The following is a 21,908-nucleotide window of genomic DNA, read 5'->3' as shown; positions in this document are numbered from 1 at the left end:
CTGGCCATGTTTATACATATATTTGTATATATATAACTGTCAAGGGCTAAATTTGGAATATGCATATACATATGTGTATATATGCATACATATATGTATATGAATAGTGTCCATGGGCAATAGCCAATAGTCAAGAGCAAATTTCATTGCACATGATTTCAACCCTAACATTTCGGTTTGGGGTCCTAAAATCATGTGTCCATTACTTAGGATCTCTGTGGGTTTTCTCAGCAAACTGCCCACCTTCCAGCCCAGCAGGCTCCCCTTATAGCGCCCTCCAAAGACACACCGGTAAATGCCCTGCCATCAGACAAGCACGTGCCTTCCTAAATCACGGTAGTCACTCCCTAGTTATATAACTGAGAACGCAGAAAAAAATTAGTGCCAAGTGTAAAATACAAGCTCTTCTTAATGGAACAGAGATCCATCCATTTGACTTATATGTAATAGTCTGAACTACGCTAATTGCACATTAGCTGAAAAGAGAATTCTGGAAGGCCCACTCTAATGAAGGAATAAAAATTAACACTGCATGCTGTGTGGGTGGATGCTTCTTATCTACTTGTTTTTTTTTTTTTCCCTCTGAAAGAGACACTGTCTCCATGACAGTTGTGTTTATCTTATTTGCTTGCTTGGTATGGTGCTTTTTTTTTTTATCTTATAGTAAAAATAAATTTTAGCTCTGCTTTTACCTAAATCAAATTAACAGACTTCCAATAGAGGATTGGCGTGAAGCCTGAACCACGTTTACCTTTCAATTTTATAATCTTATAATTACCCGCATTTTTTTCTCGTCCTCAGGAAAACAGGATGGAGAGCCCCCCGCCCCCCAATGCCTTTATGATCAAGAGAGCAAACCCTTCCTGAGCACGTGCATTGGGCCAAGCACTTTGCTGAGCACTTGTTAAGTGCTTATGGCAAACACGTTAGAGAAAATCTCGTGCTTTCCATTTTACAGATGCCCCAGCGCACGAAGGCTTTCAGGAGCCTGTGTAGAGAGGCAGTGCCAGTACCAGGCAAATCTGGTTCAAGTTACCTCCTCTGCTGGATGAGGAGAGTTTGGGTAAAGCTTAGCTTTGAGGATCCTAAAGACTTTTCTAGCATGTTGTGGCATCCTGAAGGGCGCCAGCCCTAGACTCATGCCTGGGAGAAGTTCCTAGCTAGGGGATCAGTTGTTCTGTCATCAAACCTAGTTCTTGTTGGTATCTGTACCAACTAGTACCTGTACCAACTAGTTCCAGAACTAACATGGACCCCTAAAACCAGAACCAAGTAGGGTCCTAGAAACAACTCTCCTGAGCTCGGAGGAGCCCAGTGGCCGAGCCCTTGCCTAGCGCTGGCAAGGTCCTGGTTCCGTCCCAACAAGAAGGAAGGAAGAACTCTTCCAGACAGGGTCTCTTTCAGTTTTAAACTAAAGAGAAAATGTTTTGTTCTTCTTCATAGTTAAACTCACTCTTTTCTTCCTCCTCCCCCACACTTCTTTCTTTCTTTTATAAAAAGAAAAGGAGGGGATCCTTTGTTTGCAGGAGGCTTCACAGATGGGCTACCTGAACCAAATCTTCATACCCCTTCACCCAGTTCTGGGAACACAGCCCAAAGACACCCTGAAATTAAGACCCTGATCTCTTCGTCATTGTGTTAGTCCCAGTAGCAGAAATAGTAGAACATGGTTTGGAGAGGGAGGTGGAAAAGGATTTAAGTGACATGGTAAATACATAATGCAATGCAATGCTACAATTAACAGAAACAATTATAGCATTAAAGCAAGGCAGTGTTCCACATTTCAGAAACACAAGGCAGCTTCAGCCTCATTCATTCATTCACTCATTTACCCATTAATAGATATGTGTTTGGCATCACTATAAGCCACACACCATGCTAAGTTATGGATGCTTTTGGATTTTAATGAGAAATTAGGCCAGGCATGGTAGCACATGCCTGTCATCCCAGCAGCTCAGGAGGCTGAGGCAGGAGGATCATGAGTTCAAGGCCAGCCTCAGCAACTTAGCCAGGCCCTAAGCAACTCAATGAGACCCTGTCTCTAAATAAAATACAAAATAGGGCAGGGGATGTAGCTCAGTGGTTCAGCATCCCTGGGTTCAATCCCAAGTACAGAGAGAAATTTCACCTTGCATCATGATGCTTACCTTCCAGCAAGAAGACAAAAAAAAAAAAAATTTTTTTAATTGCCCAATTGCAGCGTGCTGTGCAGCGAGTAACTGGGTCAGGAAGGTTTCTTAGAGGAGACGACCTTTGACTGAATTCTGAAGAATTTATTAGGCAAATATTGGGGTGGGTATAATGTACACACGCAGGGAAAGAGAAGAAAGTTCCAATTAGAGAGACTGGGCATGTGCAGAGGCCCTGTGTTATAAGGGGCATATCAGAAGAACAGCCCAAAGAAATACCATCGTGAAGGAAAGAATAGCACAAGATGAATCTGAAAAGTCAAAGACAAACTATGCATGTCTGTAGACCAGGGATTGACAAAGAAAGGGCCGGAATGCAAGTATTTTAGGCTTTGAGGACCAAGAAGCAAAATCAGTGATGTCATATGTGTATTTGTATGTCAAGAGAGAAAGAATATGTAAAAATTTTGGATAAATGCATAATGTAATAATTGAGTACTTTTTTTATAATACAAATCTACCAATGAGAAGACTGGCGTATTGGTGGAGGAAACATTTGGCTTAATTAGTGTTCTCTAGTTATCAAAATGTATTGTAGATATTTACCTGTTGATGCAGATCTGAAATGAGATCATATCTAATTCATGCATGTTGCAAAGTGTTCTTTTACATGCATACATATTGTCGGACACCGATATCTGTCCACAGCTGTCTAATTTCATTGGAGCGTACTCAAGGTTTGGCAGACCTTTATAGAATTCTGTTGGAGTTTTCTCCTGATATTTGCCTTTTAGCATATCATTTCATTGCACATTAATCACCATTAAACATTTGCAACTGAAAATGAAATGGAAGCTCCTCAATTACCTAGCTAAATGAATTTTTGAAATATGAACATTTCCTTTGCACTTACATCAAAGTCCAAATCACACTGCCGTTTAAACTCAGAAAATATAACCACTGTAAATTTGTGTGCGATGAGATGTAGTTTTTTTTTTTTTTTCATTTTAACTTTTGCCAGTCTGGGGAGGTGTTAAAGCAGCTTAACATTACTTGTGATTTAAATAATGTTCCTTGTCATTGAAATGCCCTTACCACAGTAGGAGTTTTGCCAGTAATTGCAGATTTGCCATATCACCCTAGGTATACTTCATTAGGAAGTATTACCAAGTCTATAGCAAGGCTAAAGTTCAAACACTAAGCATCCAGTTGGAATGACTGGGAACAATTCTTACTCAGAAAACTTTTAATCTGGATCCTGCGCTCAAAAGTCAAAATAAAACTTTACTGCTAAGTGATTACACTGCAGTGGTAAGACAAGTCAAGGTATTCAGCTTCTAGTTTTTTTACAAAAGTAAAAAGGCACAAGACTGATGATGATTAACTTATAGCAAATGAATTAATTATTGACAATCCTATATTGACAATACTTCATTGGTAATACTATATATTCAATTATTGACAATTCATGATTGACATTACTATATTGACAATACTATATATTCAATACATTATTAAATCTGATAGGTTCAATTATTTTCCACAAAGTACCTGCTGATAAATAATACAATGAATAACCATAGGCTTTAAATCTTACAGTTTCACAAGCTTTGTAAGTTTTCCAACTAAAACTCTTTGCACTCCAAACCTAGTTTAACCACAATCTGTTTTCAACGCCTCTTAGCAGATTCCACTTCAGTTTTTCTGCAAGAGTGTTTTTTCTCAACCTCATTGAAATATTGTCACCCATGCTTGTTTCATATGAGCCATTCATAAAGGCTAATTTGTAAGTCAGTTCAGATTGGCCCTTGTCTCCACAAATGACAACAGCCCCTAAATAGTATCAGTAATATCCGTTGACTCGTCAAGAACCTAAGAAACCCACTCAAAATCATCTGCCTTGTTCTTAAGTACCTATTGGCATGGCTGCCAACGTTTTCAACTTTCTGGGGCAATTCTTCTTGCCAAAAGGGTAGTTTCTTTAAATTAGTTTATTTTTGCTGGACACATTTCTTGAGCTGCTGCAATTAAATAAGGTGTCATTAATTCACATTAATTCATATGAGTAAGTTGTTTTCCTTGCCCAACTAACAAGTGAGCAAACTGGAGACTTACTCATTTTCATATTTTATTTTTGGGTAAGAATCATGCTCTGGTAATATACCCCCATTTTACATTTTATACATTTCTAAACCATTACGGGAATATTTGTGATGATTTTAGTTTGGTAATGTTGGTGTATATCATTTTTCTTTAGCAAGACTATATTGTCATTACATAATAAATGCAATGCTTTGTCATCTAAATTTGATAACAAAACAATCTGCCTGCCATTGTATCCTAAAAGTATAACATTCATTTTGGGGAGGGGAATGGTTATTTGTTGCTAAGGATCAAACCCAAGACTAGCATTCTACTACTGAGCTGGACCCCTAATCCCACCCCAAAAGTATAGCATGCAAAACCCACTTTCCCTTCTTTTCTTCACCTGTCTTCATGATTGTACTGGTAGAAAACAAATAAATAAGATGTATCAAGTTAAAACAGTGTCGCTGTGACACACTGAGCATCAATGTGAAACTGAGACCTACTGCAACTCCTCATTTCTGTTGCAAAGTGAAAGTAGCCATAGAGTTTAGGTAATATAGTGAACATGGCTGGTTATAATAAAACTTTACTAAGGGACACTGAAATTTGAATTTGATAGAAACGCCTCATGTCAAAAAAAATGTTATTCTTGGTTTGCTTTTGATCAATCATTTTTTTAAAAAAATACTTTTTAAAAAATGTTTTTTAGTTGTTGATGGACTTTTTTTTTTAAATATTTTTTTACTTGCTGATAGACCTTCATTTTATTTATTTATATGTGGTGCTGAGAATCGAACCCAGTGCCTCACACATGCCAGGCAAGTGCTCTCTCACTGAGCCACCACCCCAGCCCTGATCCACCATTTTAAAATGTAAAATCCAATCTTGGCTCGTCCACCATGAAAAACCAAGTGGTTGGCTGGATTTGGCCTTTATCCCATAGTTGGCCAACCCCAGCGTTAGACCCTGGTGAGCATCTTAGGTTTCATTTAATTTCAGAAGGTCATGCCTACTGTGTGTACAATCATGATTTTTCACAAAAGGTGTTGCGAGCTCTGAAAACATTAGGTAATCTAAGTTGATGTGTCTCTTTGCAGGATGGTACCCGAGTCGTAGGGAAATGTGGTGGTTACTGTGGAAAATGCACTCCATCTTCTGGTACTGGCCTGGAGGTGCAAGTTCTATAGCTAAGGTATGTGTTCCATCTCTGATCTGTCTCTCCTCTCTCTTTCCTCATACCCCCCCACCCCCACCATTTCTTCTGCAGCCTACTGAGGAGCAGCTGTGGGCCAGTCATTTCCCCCAGTCAGGGTCACTAGTAAGGGTACTGAAACTGGCCTGAGACTATCCTATCTTTTTCTCTCTTGCCCATCTGCTTTCACATAAGAAGGCCATTTGTCCTCCACCCTTGAATATGAGGTCCCTCCCAAGGCCACATGAATCCCATTTCTCTGCATTGAGTATTTAAAATCTTCTCTACTGGCAGGCTCTATCTCTAGGAGTCTTGCTTCAGGCAGATTCAAGGATCTGTATTTTTAATGCAGGGAGCACACAGATCATCTTTTGAGAGCTACTGTCCAGGAATACGATGATAATAATAATAGCAATGGTAATTGTCAGGTCCTCGCCATGCTAAGCAAATTACAGGCATGATTTAATCGAATTCTCCCAAGGAACCCATGAAGTGAGGCTTTGGGGCTTTACAGAAGCTGAAGCCCACATCTATTACAAAGCTGCTTCACGGTCCTTCCAAGTGCTCAGGAGGGCTCTCGGCCACGGTACAGTGCCACCAGCTTTGCCACTCACAGTGTGGCATTGGGACCAGAAGCAGCAGCATCACCCGGGAGCCTGTTTGAAATGCATAGTCTCAGACCCCACCCTGCACCCACAAAAATCAGAATCTGCATTTTAACAAAATGGGGAAGAGAAATTTCTCTTGGGGAAGAGAAATCCTGCATAAAGATCCGCAGTCCCTGGTTAACCGCATCATGCTGGCGCGGGCTCCCTCTGCTGGACGCAGGGTGGAATTGGCCACTATTTTTTTATTTTTATGTTTTAACATGGTCCTGGTGTGTTCAGCCGCAAGGGACAAGCTCAGCCAACTCACGTGGGCCTCCTAATCTTCCCGGATCTTTCAGCAGCTCTTTATGAAAACCTGACACAGGAGTACTTATGTGACATTTATGAGCATTTTAATATTTAATTAAGTATCCACATCCGAAATTATGTTCTAAATTGGAATTATTTCTGTTTACAAGGGACAAAGGAAATATATTAAATAAATAAGACGTCCAGCGGCTGGCTTGGGCACGGCTGCATCCAGAGGCTCAAACAAAGTTATCGGTTTTCTTTTTTTTTTTATTGATCAGCAGCGATTGCCTCTTAAATAACTTCTTTCTCAGACAGATGGTCTCCCCCACACCAGGGTCCCCGGCAGCTCCAGGATGACATCATCCTCATCATAGCTCATGACCCAATAAATACTCACCCCCAGCATCCATTATGCAAAAGAATTCTGATTGGCTCTGATTGGGTCCCATGGCTACTTCTGAACCAATCACAATATCCAAGGGCCTGAGATCACATACCCTCCTAGAGTCAAGTGACTGATAGCTTCAAGAGAGACATCATTCCTAAGGGACAAGAAGATGTTTGTTATCAGAGAAAGGAGAACAAAATTAATGCTGGCAAAATTCATTGAGTATAGCTGGATGAGGTGGCGCATACCTATGATCCCAGCAGTTGGGGAGGCTGAGGCAGGAGGATCTCTAGTTCAAAGCCAGCCTCAGCAACTTAGCGAGGCCCTCAGCAACTCAGTGAGACCCTGTCTCTAAATAAAATACATAAAGGGCCAAGGATGTGGCTCAGTGGTTAAGTGCCCCTGGGTTCAACCCCTGATACCAAAATAGAAAAAAATATATATTTTTTTTAAATCGGTAGAAAATAATAGTGCCATTTTAAAACTATATATGTAAAAATATGTGGCTTACCTACTCTTTGGCTTTTGGCATTTGAGGCAGAAGGTTTACACTTTCTGATTTGTTTATTTCAGGTGCTCTGAAGAGGAAGCCATTATGGGATGGATGAAGGATAGTCATGCAATACCTCCACCTTAAATCTGGGTGCCTGTGTGTGTGTGAGAGACCTGTATGCTCGTGTGTGTGTGTGTGTGTGTGTGTGTGTGTGAGAGAGAGAGAGTGTGTGTGTATATGTGTGTACATATGCATATATATATAAATATATATATGTGCAGGTTGAGCATCCTCAGTCCAAAAATCTGAACATCAGATTCCGTGTGTGCAAATATCACGAAATCTGAAATCTGCAAACACTTCCGGTCCCAAGCATTTTGGATCAGGGGTCTTCAACCTGTGGAATAGCCTGATGATGTAAAGTTTAATATTTATATGTTTGAAATTATTTATTGTGATGTAATATTTTTGTACGTAAAATGATTTTATTGTGACTGCCTTCACGTTATCACTTTTGTCCCCTGCAGTCAAGACCACTGCGTTTTACGTACTCTACGTTATATGTAGGACTACGACAGAGGTGACTCTTCCTTATCACGGTACACTGCAGTTTACTTTTTATCTGTCGGTGTTTTGCTGATACTTTTTTTTTTTTAATTGTGATTTGCGTTTTGAAACAACCCAGCCATCCCATCATCAAGGTGCTACAAGAGTCGTACAAGGGCAGTTTGGGCATTTCTGGGAAAGGTTCTTTAGCCAATGAGTCTCATTAGCTAACCAGTTAGTGACATGGCACACAGACTGTACCAACTGGGAATTCTATTCAGTAGCTATTCGGTTTCATGTGATCTCTGGGAAAAAAAATATATATATACATATATATATATATATGTATGCTGCCTTGGTGCTAATGTTGTATGTATTTAAGTGACTTTCAGACTTCTAATAAAAAGGGAGCAACAGAAAGACAGTTTCCAGAGGACAGAGTCACTTGGATAGAATAAGACCAACGACACCCTTATGTTTTGGACATGCCTTTTCTGGAAGAGAGTGGAACTTTATTCTTGCTGGTATTGCCGCTTCAGTGTGGGGCTCCTGGGTGTCTCTGCATTGGGACAGAGGATTTGGCAGAGACACACTGGGAAATTAAAATCCTCACACTGTTTGGCCAAGGTATTCTAGAGTGACATCCAAGGTCACTGAGCAAGCACACCCTGGAGATGTTCCGGAAGGTTCTGAGTCATTAGGATTCTCCTTTGCTGGCCTGATACCCCGCCGTTCGCCTGTAGTATCCGATGCTGTGTGAAGAGATGGACTTTGGAACACAAGGTGCCGGTTTCTTTCTGATCTTCTGTGAATCTACATTTTATTACTTCTTTCCAAGAAGTGGGGAAGCCTTGGTCTATGTGCCCTTCCAACTTGATTGGAATGGAAGTGGCCCATGGAAGACCCTTGGTTTGAGAAACTCTGCCCATTTCCAAAAACCAAAGAGATTGGGAGAAAAAAAAACACCTGGCCATATTCAACTCCAAGCGAACTCCACAGTGCTCCAGGGAGAGGTATATTCAGTGTATGAACAAGTATTGTTTTCCATTATTAACACATGTTGAAAACATATTATGAATAAATACCATGACCACATCCAAACCATTTGTTTTCTGGATTCTGGACTCAAGTTGGAATAAGACTGTCTGTCTTTTAAAGTTGCCAGACTGGGCTGGGTGTGGTGAGGCACACCTATAATCCCTGCAATTTGGAGGCTGAGGCAGGAGGATCTCAAGTTTGAGGCCAGCCTCAGCAACTAGTGAGGCCCTAAACAGCTCGACAAGACCCTGTCTCAAAGTGAAAAGTAAAAAGGGTTCAGTGGTTAAGCACCCCTGGGTTCCATCTCCAGCAGCAAAACAAAAATTTTTTAAGAAGCAAATAGTCCCGAGCTTGAATGAGTGGCAACAGGCTCTGATTGGGCCACAATGCCGCATCTGGACCAATCACATTGTCGAAGGGGGTGGGACTGCGCACCCACTTAGAATCCAGTGATTGACAGCTTGGAAAATGAGGTGGTGGTGTCCCTTAGAGAAACCCGGTGAGTTACCAGAAAACAGGCCATGGAAGGAGATGGCAAAAGCAGCGGCGTCCTGCTCATTCATTCATTTACCCAAATATTGTTTATTGCACACCTATTAATTTCCGACCACTGTTCTAGAGGCTTGGTCTGATGGGGCTGCTCTAACTGCCACTGGCTCAGTGGCTTGAACAAAAGAAATGAATCCTTTCACCAGGACGGTCCCGCTCGCCTGTCATCCCAGCAGCTGGGGAGGCTGAGGCAGGAGGATCGCCAGCCTCAGCAAAAGCCAGGCCCTAAGCAACTCAGAGAGACCCTGTCTCTAAATAAAATACAAAATAGGGCTGGGGATGGGGCTCAGAGGTTAAGTGCCCCTGAGTTCCATCTCGGATATCCGCCCCTGCCCCCCAAAAAGAATCCATGGAGAGAAGAGGCCAAGAAAGCCCGAGGCGGGGCATGATGCTCTTTTAGGTAGAGGTTCTTCTTTATGAGCCTCCATAGCTGCGAACAGAGCGGCGGCGGCCGGCGGGTCACCCTCAAAGCCTGCCACCCAGCTCAGTGGGCGTGGAAACCACCTGTCACCAACAGATGGCGGGAGTCTGAGCAGCGGCACTGTTGCGCTGTCGCTGGGTTCTGCTCATTTTGGTGGTGACGAGGCGTTGGCGGTCAGTGGAGCCTGAGCCCTGCAAAGATCCGGCAGCTCCCTTTGCATTTGTGCCTCAAAATTAAAAATACCTCCAGGCCACGAACTTGGTCTGTTTCATGGAAGACTCTTTTAATGCCAAGTATCAGACGCCAGAAGAGCATTTTTGCTGTGGCCCTGGGCACGAGCTTTGCCGGGGAGGTGGCCCAGCTAGTTTGACTTTATTCTGACTGTGATATTGGGACATAAGGCACAAAGAGTCATAGAGGGGGCACCAACTAGGAGGAGAGAAACAAAATGTACCTGTGCATAGAAATGTGCACCTGCCTGTGTAAGTGGTGTCGTGCACTCTGTCAGGACTTAGGCTTAAGTGCCTTTGGGGCCATTGACATGAACCACACAGTGCGGTTGAGGGAGGGTTTGTGTGTAGGAAATGCAATTCGTATTCAATTTACTGTTCAAAAAAACCTATGTTTTCCTTAAGTTTTTGTTTTGTTTTTGTACCAGGGATTGAACCCAGGGTCACTTAACCACTGAGTCGCATCCCTACCCCCATTTTATTTTTTATTTTAAAACAGGGTCTCCTTAACTTGTTGGCCTCAAACTTTTGCAATCCTCCTGCCTCAGCCTCTTGAGTCACTGGGATTACAGACATGCACCACCAAGCCCAGTTTGGTCCTGTGATTTTATTTATTGGTCAACTTGGGTTTTAAGGTTTACTAAAATACTTTTGAATAATGTTTGCCTCATTTGTAACTTAGAAATTTAAAGTTATGAATTATTTTATTCAAAATTTATGCATTCGATGAACTTTTTACTTCTTCTTTTTTTTTTTTTTTGCTTTTCTTTTTTCTTTTGGTACTAGGGATTGAACCCTGGAGCACTTAACCACTGAGCCATGTCCCCAGTGTGGCTTATTTTTTGATTTTGAGACAGGGTCTCACCAAGTTTCTGACAGTCTTGCTAAGTTGCCACAGCTGGCCTTGAACTTCAGATCCCTGCCTCAGCCTCCGGAGCTGCCGGGAAGGCAGGAAGACATTTAAATAGAATGAGCCACATTCAGCAGGATGCAGTGGCCCAGCAACTCGGGAGGCTGAGGCAGGAGGATCAGAGTTCAAAGCCAGCCTCAGCAACTTAGCGAGGCCCTAAGCAACTCAGTGAGACCCTGTCTCTGTCTCTCAATAAAATGCAAAATAGGGCTGGGGATGGGGCTCAGTGGTTGAGTGCCCCTGGGTTCAATCCCCGGTTTCCCCCACCACACACACACACAAAAAAGTCTTCCTGCCTGGATCCAAAGACTTTGGAACTTGTCAAGAATTCTGCATTGTCACCTAGGCTTCCTGGCACACAGAATTTTCACAGTGTGGGGGCACGGCCCTCTGAGAGCTCCACGTCTCGAGGCTTTGCTGACCTGCCATCATGCCCTGTGGGGCTCCTTATTTTTTTTTTTTTTATAAATTTCAACTTTTTTTTTTTAAAGAGAGAGAGAGAGAGAGAGAATTTTAATATTTATTTTTTAGTTCTCGGCGGACACAACATCTTCCTTGGTATGTGGTGCTGAGGATCGAACCCGGGCCGCACGCATGCCAGGCGAGCGCGCTACCGCTTGAGCCACATCCCCAGCCCTGTGGGGCTCCTTATGACAGAACAGCCTGTCAGAACGTGAGCTGTTGCCAAGTCCAGGCACTTCCATGGGCAGCCTGGTCACAGAGCCTTCATCTTTCCGGATGGGCCGGGACACGCCACCCGTGCTCTCAGTCAGCTTCATGGCACACACCGTTTGTGCATGTCTGGGACCCCCAGGGCTCCTAGGCTCCTGGGCACACCTCGGGCTTACTTACTTTGTGTCCCTTTCTGCAGCTCCCTGGGAGACCAGTGAGCTCACCATGGAGGACCACCTCTCAAGGTCTCCTTCCCACACCAAATTGGGGGCCTCCACCCCACCCTCAGGCCGCCTCTCCAGTGCTCAGTTCACATGCAGGCCTCTAGAGCAAGCCCTGCACTGGCTGCTCCGCCCCCATGAGACCTTGGACACAACTCACACCTTCCTCTTCAGAGAGACCAGGGGCATTAATGGCTCCCAGGTCTTGTGTGGCCCCGAGGCCTGGACCGGGTAGTACCTAGGAAGCATTGACAAGACAGCCTAGTATGTGGCCAGAGCTCTGCCTCTCTTAGCTATTAGGGAAATATGTAATGAATGAATCGTGGTCTCTGCTTTACTTGGGGGTCCGCTATTATGGGGAAGCGACTGGCCTCACCTTTAACCTCAACCTAGATTGAGGAAACTGGGTTTTCCTACACGCACCCTTCTCCAATTCCATTTGCACACACCCTACTGCACTTCTGTTTGTCTTTCCAAAATGTGAATGAAAGTTGTGAATTGGAGGACAGCAGGCAGCATGAGAGGGCCTGGAAGGATGTACAGACCAACAGACAGAATAACTGTGTCACAGAATAATAGGGAATACATTTACAGAGCCAGTCTCAGTCCCTGTGAGCCGCTACAACAAAACAACATGGACCAGGTGACTTACAGACCACAGAAGTTCATTCCTCCCAGTTCTGGAGGTCAGGCAGTCGAAGATCAAGACTCCAGAGCATTCCATGTCTGCCAAGGGGTCACTTTCTCATTGATTTCTGCGTCCCCTCTGTAACCCCACACAGTAAAAGGTCCCATTCATAAAGACTCTGCACTAGAACTGTCACCTTCACCATTTACCAAATGTGACAGTTCATTTTATGTGTCAACCTGAGTAGGCCACAGTATCTTGGGATCAAACACCATTGTAGACATTTGTTTTAGTCAGCTTTTTTACCACTGTGACTGTAAGACCCGACCAGAACACAACTGGAGAGGAGGAAAGGTTTACTGGGGGTTCAGGGTGTCAGAGGTCTCCATCCACAGACAGCAGGCTCCACTCCTCGGGGCTCGAAGGGAGGCAGGACATCATGGAGGAAGAGTGTGGTGGAGGGAAGCAGCTCACATGGTGATCAGGAAGCAGAGAGAGACTCCACTCTCCAGAGACAAATAGAGACCCCAAAGCCACGCCCCCAATGCCCCCTCCTCCAGCCACACCCACCTCCTCCAGCCCCCACCCAGTTAATCCCATCAGGGGTCCATTCACTGGTTGGGTTAAGGCTCTCACAACCCAGTCATGTCTCCTCTGGACCCTCTTGCATTGAGTTTCTGGGGGACACCTTCCATCCACAACGTAACAATATTGCTGTGAAGATGTTGCCTTAGATGTGGTGAAGATTGAGATCCGACTCAGCAGACTCCCCTCCACAGTGTGAGTGGACTTCCTCCAAACAGTTGAAGACCTTGAGAGAAAGAGCCTGAGGCCCCCTTCAAAGAAGAAGGGATTTGACCTGAGACAGTACCTTGCCTCAGGGTGCAACGTCATCTCTGTGGCTCCGGCCTGCTCACCTGCTTTCTCTGCAGACTTCAGACAGCCAGTCCCACAGTCACAGGAGCTACCTTACTTGTTGAGCTCCCTGTGTCCCCCACCCACAGATAGGTGTGGACGGAGATACAGATCTCTAGAGACCCCTCTAGTTCAGGTTGGTTCTGCTTCTGCATCCTGTTGACTCTGTTGGTCCAGAGAACCCTGCGGATGACTGAGACAGAATCATCCAGAGCCAGACATACCTCCAGCAAGTGCCACCCACTCTGAGCCCAGTGTTCCAGAAATCGTGTCAACATCACCCTGTCCTCCCATGGAAACTTTATTTAGAAGCTGCTGTGTTGATCCCCATTTTCACAATGGGGAAGTCAGGGGGAGTCACAGCCCAAGTCTCATACCCAGTAGGTGACCCCAAAGTTGCCGCCTCAGGTATTCAGTGAGGTCAGAGGCAGTGCCACAGCCAGGCACATTGTCATCCCAGCAGCTCGGGAGGCTGAGGCAGGAGGATGGAGAGTCCAAAGCCAGCCTCCACCACTTAGCAAGGCCCTAAGCAACTCAGTGAGACCCTGTCTCTAAATAAAATACAAAATAGGGCTGGGGATGGGGCTCAGTGGTGAAGTACCCCTGGGTTCAATCCCTGGTACCAAAAAAACAAAACAAAAAAGCAGTGCCGATACCAGAGTCAACACCCTCTCGCTCCTGACACACTGGCCTTCCCCACAGCGAGCCTCCTCACAGAACAGATGAGCCGAGCCCAAGTGTCACACCTGTGATCCCAGCTCCCTGGGGAGGCTGAGGCAGGAGGATGGCCAGTTAGAGGCCAGTGAGACTGTGTCTCAAAATAAAAACTAAAAAGAACGGGGGATGTGGCTCAGAGGTAAAGCATTCCTGGGTTCAACCCCCAGTACCTGACCTTATCTCAAATTTAAAACAATAAAAATTTTAAAAAAAAAGAACAAAGATATTAAACAACAACAACAAAAAGACAATAAAATAAAATAAATGTAGAACCTTGCCTCCCCTGAGCAAGCAGAGAAAGAATGAGTCCCTACTGGAGCGCTTCCTACAGTCGTCCCAGTACATTCTGTAGTGGATCCTGACAGTTAAGAGCCACGGGCCTCGGAGAACTCAAGGTAAAGTAATTTTCCAGTCAGTTACTTAGACGTCCCTCCTGCTCCGTTGTTCTTTGTGGCTTGACTTTTAATGTGGCCAAGAAGCACTTAGAAACCCCGCCAGGCTGTCCTTCCGGCTATTTCCAGAACTTTCCAGGGCACAGAGGTCAGCAAGAAGCACTGGGCTGATCGGATGCTCCGTCCTGGGACTGAGATAGAAATTCTTGGTCCCAGCAAAGAGCCAAGCCCTTCACTCATGCAAAGAGACCGGGGTGTCTTCCCAAAGTCAGGTCTGTCACCCCGCACCCCCTCAGGTATTAGTCCATTTAGGAAGTAAAGTGTTAGAAGCAATTGCCTGACCAGCTCGGCTGACCCAGGGCTTGGCCAATCCTGCTTCTCCTACAATCTACAAAACATTTTCTTTGAGGTTGTCTTTGAAGTCCAAGTGGGACTAATGGCTTTAACGACCCACTCCTGTATTTCAAAGTGATTTGCTCATCAGGAAGCCATTGTCCTCGTCCCCCAACCCTTAATGGGTATAGGCTGTGAGCAATTCAGAAAGCTGGCTTCGGGTCCAGTCCCAAGCCAGGGCTCGGATGGAGGCTGGCTCTCAGCAAGGACTTCCCTGTCTGCCTCCTGAATGTGCACAATCACTTCTGGCTCCACTTTGCTGTGGCTTAAAAGGCTTCCTTGGTGAAGAGGAATCATGACGACCCTCCCTGGAACCCAGGAAGTGGAGCTGTGGTCACACAGGCCAGAGTGCTCTGCGTTGGCATAAGATCACAGAGGCCCCCTGCCACACACAGCCTCTGCGAGCGCATGCTGGGGAAGAGCGCAGCCGCTTGAAATGGGGACAGGTGACGTCTCTCTGGACCTCAGTTTCCTCGTCTGCCAATCAGGATTAGAATCAGGCGCCCACATCCTAGTGCCATTCAGGGAGTAAGTGAAATCCTACACGCAGAGCCCCCAGGGGTGCCGGGTGCACAAGACCCAGGAAATATGTCTTGACACTCCTCTGACTCCATCATCACCACCAACACCACATCATCATCATGGAGAAAGAACACCCTTTAGAAAGAGCAGAAAATTGCAGAAGTTATAAATAAGAAAAATTACCCACATAAAAATTCAAAACTAGCCAGGCGCAGTGGCGCACACCTGTCATCCCAGCGGCTCGGGAGGCTGAGGCAGGAGGATCGTGAGTTCCAAGCCAGCCTCAGCAACTTAGCAAGGAGCTAAGCAACTCAGTGAGACCCTGTCTCTAACTAAAATATGACACAGGGCTGGGGATGGGGCTCAGGGGTCGAGTGCCCCTGGGTTCGATCCCTGGTATCAAAAAAAAATTTTAAAAAGATGTCATTTCGTTGTTCCTTTTAACTCTCTTTTACTCTGAATCACCACCACCCTTTTTTAAACTGTCAACTTGTTAAAAGAAAGGGGGACAGCAGGCCCATCTTCTGCTGTGTCCCTGAACTGGCTCCTCTAACTCCCCTGGCCCCTGTGAACCGGACCCTAACTGGAGGGCTCCTTCCATTGGGCAGGACTGTTTCGGAAGTAACGGGGAGTCCTTCAGGCGCTGGCCAGGTGTGCCTCCACCTGAGGTTTGGAGAGGGGCAGAGCGGTCTTTCTAAGTGTTCCCCCTCTGAAGGCCCTATTCCAAAATCCCAAGTACAACCCCAGGCCCATTTTTTGGTGGTGCTGGGATGGAACCAGGGCCTGGTGCCTGCCAGGCAAGCGCTCTACCCACAGGGCCATCGCTCTCTGGGTCCTTTAGAGGTAAAGACAAAGGATTTCTTCTGGCCGGGGCCATGGGAGCGGGAAGCACTCAGCTCTGCAGCCCAAGGCACGGGACACAGCTAGCTGGGGGCCACGTAAGGACAGGGCGGGGGAGGCGAGCACAGTCCTAGTACATTCTCAGAAGTGGCCTTTTATTGTCCCCATTCAGGAAGTAGGCTAAGGTCTGCTCCGTGGTTTAGACGTACTGGTCGGGTGCAGGTGGGTGAGGGCGGAGGTGTCACCATCTACGACGGTGGCCCATGAGGAAAGGGGCCATGAGGAAGGGGGGTCCGAGTCTGCGCAGGTGAGATGTCCAAGCAGAGTGAGGTCAGCCTGACTCAACTTCAAATCAGCCCATAACAACACCACTCTCCTGCTTAGAACCCCAGGAGAGCGCCCCATGACACACCTGTCCTCACTGTTACCTGACCACTGGCTAATGCTTTAGCCATTGGTCACTAGGCCTCCACTACACTGAATTACTCTCCCTGGAATTTGGCAAGCTGGGTCAACTTAGGACTTTTGCATTTATTGCTTAAGACACTTTCCTCCTAGAACTTGATTTATTTATTTATTTGGTTTTTTGGTCCCAGGGATTGAACCCAGGGGTGCTTAACCACGGAGCCCCAGCCCCAGCCCTATTTTGTATTTCATTTAGAGACAGGGTCTCCCTGAGTTGCTTAGGGCCTCACTGAGTTGCTGAGGCTGGCTTTGAACTCATGATCCTCCTGCCTCAGCCTCCCGAGCCTCTCCCCCTAGAATGGTCAATGACTGATCACTTCTCACCCCTTCCCAAGAGACTTTCTTCCCAAACTACTTGCTAACCCGTGATCCTATATTGTTTCCTTTTGGTCCTTTATCATAGTTCATGAAGAGGAAACAATCTCATCTATTTTACATCTGTCTTTTGTGAGTGTGTGCGACTCTTGTGAGCCTTCCCACGATGAAGTGTGAACTCCTCCAGGGCAGAGAACTTGTCGTGGTTGTCCATCTCTGCACCTCAAAACTTGGAGCAAAGCCTGGCACGTAATAGGTTCTCAATAAATATATGTGGAGCAAATAAATCAATCTGACCAGCTTTTGTTCCAAGGTGCTTTAATGCTAAGGCACCATTTCTAGGACACCTACCTGAGACGAATAAAAACAAAGGACTGGCCAGTACTGCTCCTTCTGGGGGTTCAGCTTATTTGTTTGTGCGTCTGCTTTAACTGTGGGTTTTGCATAACGCTTCCCAGGAGAGGTTGCTACTCAAAGTGTGGGCCACAGACCAGCAGCGTTGGAGTCACCTGGGGGTCTGTTAGACATCTGCCCTCTCAGCCCCAGCTCAGCTCCCAAGTCACAAGCTGCATTCGATCAGATCCCAGGAGACCCGCCTGCATTCTAAAGCCTGAGGAGCAGTGGTCTGCAGTGTGTTCTGTCGCCCCTGTCCTCCCGCCCTCCCTCCAGCTGGACCCAACCCACTCTCTCCCTCTCGTGTAGCTTCCCTGGCCCAACCCGGAAGCAGCTCCGGTGCCTCCTGAACTAGTTAAGGGGAGGCCAATCCCTCCAGCTCCGTCCTCCCTCCTGATTTGGTTCCGTTGATGAATATTGAAGCCCAGGTAGAAACCATCTCAGACTGCCCCCCAGGAAGCCGGCGTGTCCTGGTGGGCCTGGCCCTTGGCAGCCAGGTGTCTATGGGCATATCTTAAGTCAACTGGTAAGCAGATCCAGTTTACTTAAGACACTTGCCTGGTAAGCAGATCCAGGCTGGAGTTTATTTTTTTATTTATCTATATATCTATTGATGGATTGGTTGATACCAGGGATCAAACCCAGGGGCCCCATTCCCAGCCTTTTTTTTTTTTTTGTATTTTATTTAGAGACAGGGTCTCACTGAGTTGCTGAGGGCCTTGCTTTTGCTGAGGCTGGCCTTGAACTCACGATCCTCCTGCCTCAGCCTCCTGAGTTGCCCCACCGAGCCCGGCTCTCATCGTATTTCTTTTTTTTTTTTAATTTAATTTTTTATTTTTTTATTGGTTGTTCACAACATTACAAAGCTCTTGACATATCATATTTCATACATTAGATTGAAGTGGGTTATGAACTCCCAATTTTACCCCAAATGCAGATTGCAGAATCACGTCGGTTACACATCCACAATTTTACATAATGCCCAATTAGTAATTGTTGTATTCTGCTACCTTTCCTATCCCCTACTATCCCCGCTCCCCTCCCCTCCCATCTTCTCTCTCTACCCCATCTACTGTAATTCATTACTCTCCTTGTTTATTTTCCCATTCCCCTCACAACCTCTTATATGTAATTTTGTATAGCAATGAGGGTCTCCCTTCATTTCCATGCAATTTCCCTTTACTCTTCCTTTCCCTCCCATCTCATGACTCTGTTTAATGTTAATCTTTTCTTCCTGCTCTTCCTCCTTGCTCTGTTCATAGTTGCTCTCATTATATCAAAGAAGACATTTGGTATTTGGTTTTTAGGGATTGACTAGCTTCACTAAGCATAATCTGCTCTAGTGCCATCCATTTCCCTGCAAATTATATGATTTTGTCATTTTTTATTGCTGCATAGTACTCCATTGTGTATAGATGCCACATTTTTTTTATCCATTCATCTATTGAAGGGCATCTGGGTTGGTTCCACAGTTTAGCTATTGTGAATTGTGCTGCTATGAACATCGATATGGCAGCATCCCTGTAGCATGCTCTTTTAAGGTCTTCAGGGAATAGTCCGAGAAGGGCAATAGCAGGGTCAAATGGTGGTTCCATTCCCAGCTTTCCCAGGAATCTCCAAACTGCTTTCCAAATTGGCCGCACCAATTTGCAGTCCCACCAGCAATGTACAAGAGTACCCTTTTCTCCACATCCTCGCCAGCACTTGTTGTTGTTTGACATCATAGTGGCTGCCAATCTTACTGGAGTGAGATGGTATCTTAGGGTGGTTTTGATTTGCATTTCTCTGACTGCTAGAGATGGTGAGCATTTTTTCATGTACTTGTTGATTGATTGTATGTCCTCCTCTGAGAAGTGTCTGTTCAGATCCTTGGCCCATTTGTTGATTGGGTTATTTGTTATCTTATTGTCTAATTTTTTGAGTTCTTTGTATACTCTGGATATTAGGGCTCTATCTGAAGTGTGAGGAGTAAAAATTTGTTCCCAGGATGTAGGCTCCCTATTTACCTGTCTTATTGTTTCTCTTGCTGAGAAAAAACTTTTTAGTTTAAGTAAGTCCCATTTGTTGATTCTTGTTATTAACTCTTGTGCTATGGGTGTCCTATTAAGGAATTTGGAGCCCGACCCCACAATATGTAGATCGGAGCCAACTTTTTCTTCTATCAGACGCAGAGTCTCTGATTTGATATCAAGCTCCTTGATCCATTTAGAGTTAACTTTTGTGCATGGCGAGAGGAGGGGATTCGGTTTCATTTTGTTGCATATGGATTTCCAGTTTTCCCAGCACCATTTGTTGAAGATGCTATCCTTCCTCCATTGCATGCTTTTAGCCCCTTTATCAAATATAAGACAGTTGTAACTTTGTGGATTAGTCTCTGTGTCCTCTATTCTGTACCATTGGTCCACTCGCCTGTTTTGGTACCAGTACCATGCTGTTTTTGTCACTATTGCTCTGTAATATAGTTTGAAATCTGGTATCGCTATACCACCTGATTCACACTTCCTGCTTAAAATTGCTTTTGCTATCTCAATGGGGCACAAATGTGCTTTCCGAAGGCACCACGGGCTCGTTCAGAGATGGTGTGGAGATTCAGAGCCATGTAGCCCCGAAGAGGGGTGAAACAAGGACAAGAACCACTGGGTCATGGGGACCATGTGACTTACTCTCATTGCAGTGGCGTCTTCCTGAAGGAGGTGGCAGAAGTACTTTGAGGAGCAGGAGGCGCAGGGAGTCAAGGTCCTCCCACCCTTTGATCTGAATTTCTGTAAAATTTTGGGCACCTTCCATCCTTAGTCTCACTAGGATGCACAAGGCTCCCAGGAGCTGTAGGGCCAAGGGCAAACAGTAGTCATCTTGGCTCATCAAAATTTTCCTGAGCACCTACTACATACCACACACAGCCCGGAGGAGCACAGAGCAGTAAACACACAGGCAAAAATATCCAATGTTGCTGGGCACGGTGGTGCACGCCTGTCATCCCAGCAGGTCAGGAGGCTGAGGCGGGAGGATCGGAAGTTCCCAAATCTAGTATAAATAATAGAGCCAATGAACAGGGACTCAGCCAGCGGAAACAAGGAGGCACTGGAGCCGCAGAGCCCGATGAGGACCTGACAACCCGTCACTTGTCATCGTTCCTGAGCTTTTGCGTGATCCTCATCACTCTCAAACTCTACTGCCTCCTCTGGACCTTGGTGAGAGCCGCAGCTCCCCCCAGGACCCTCTCCTCAACCGGTCGTCCACTCCACGCCAGGAAAAGCCTGCCTTGGTTCCCTACCTGGTCACCGCCGTCTGAGTGTGCATCTGCTGGACGTGAAGTCTAAGTCTTGAGACTTTTGAACTTAGCCTGCAGAGGACATGTCTGTCATTAGCCTGTCGTGATCAAGTGTGTTTTGAAGTGCTTAGAATTCATCTAGAATTGTTTGCTGTGAATTGATCCTGTCTATTGCAGGGCCTAGCACTAAAGAGTGTCGTTTTCTTGATTAAGAGCCCATAGAGTGGGACCGTATTGAGTAATTTGAGTGAATAAAGCATTGAAAGGGGCAGAGGCGCGTGGACATTCTTTATTTCGCCCCTCGACTGCATACGACGCAATTTTGCCCTCGACACAGCCACGTCCACGGGGACCTTTTTAAAGCGGAAAGAGGGTCTAAACCCATCCAGGCCCGTCTGCTGATGTACAGAGGGGGAAACTGAGGCTCAGAGATGGCAAGATAGTGAGAATCAGGGTAGGATTCAGAACAATTCAGCACCACGGGCCACCACTCCGGTCTCACAAGCAGGTGAGATTTAAGGTTCTGCCGTTGAGTCTTGAAATCTGTAAGGTCATTTATTTATTTACTTACTTTGGTACCAGGGATTAAACCTGAGGCACTTGACCACTGAGCCCCATCCCCATCCCTTTTTCTATTTTATTTAGAGACAGGGTCTCACTGTGTGGCTCAGGGCCTCACTGAATGGCTGAAGCTGGCCTTGAACTCACGATCCTTCTGCCTCAGCCTCCTGAGCCTCGGGGTTTACAGGAGGGCACCACCACAGCCCAGTGAAATCTGTGAGATTTTGACCTTTGAACCCGTGCGTCCTTTGTCTGTGAAGCGCAGGGCACTGGCTTGCTTGGGTGGAGCAAGGAGCAAGTGCAGCCGACCCCTCCCCAGGTGGTCTCTCAGCCACAGCTTCCTGGCTCCGGCTGTCCCCTGGGCTCTGCCCTCTTCCCCACCAGCTGCCCTCAGTTCTCTGGACCCAGCAGGTGCCTGCCCTGGGAGGGCGGAGTGCACACTGCTTGGTGTCCCTGGGCAGGGTGTCGTCACAGGTCTAGGTTGGTGGCTGCTGGGCACCTGGACAGAGTCGAGCCTCATGCCCCTCAGGATTCAGGAACCTCGGGCGTCCTGCGCTGGATGGTGTGCGGACTGCGGGTTGCCTGTCTGGGCTCAAAGGACCCATGGGAAAGGAGGCTGCGGGGCTCCCCTTCCAGCCTCCCCAGGACACATCACTGCCCAGTGACAGGGCAGGCTCCGGGGTCCCTGTGAGGCCTCCCAAGGGAGAGTGACAGCAAGCA

General features: G+C 46.1%; 1 protein-coding gene across 3 annotated transcripts in view; it reads left to right on the top strand.

Moving 5' to 3' along the window:
• Positions 1 to 8,836, top strand: part of Adamts9 (ADAM metallopeptidase with thrombospondin type 1 motif 9) — a 159,011-nt gene extending 150,175 nt beyond the window's left edge. For all 3 annotated transcript variants that reach the window (XM_078038605.1, XM_078038604.1, XM_078038603.1), the window contains 2 exons: positions 5,315 to 5,409; positions 7,270 to 8,836. In XM_078038605.1, coding sequence (XP_077894731.1) covers positions 5,315 to 5,404 — 90 coding nt within the window. In that variant the 3' untranslated portion in view covers positions 5,405 to 5,409; positions 7,270 to 8,836. The remainder of the gene's footprint in view (positions 1 to 5,314; positions 5,410 to 7,269) is intronic.
• The last annotated feature ends 13,072 nt before the right edge of the window (positions 8,837 to 21,908 follow it).

This window comes from Ictidomys tridecemlineatus, chromosome 2 (genome assembly GCF_052094955.1).
Source record: "Ictidomys tridecemlineatus isolate mIctTri1 chromosome 2, mIctTri1.hap1, whole genome shotgun sequence".
NCBI lineage: Eukaryota > Metazoa > Chordata > Mammalia > Rodentia > Sciuridae > Ictidomys > Ictidomys tridecemlineatus.
This window is presented reverse-complemented; position numbering and strand designations above follow the sequence as displayed.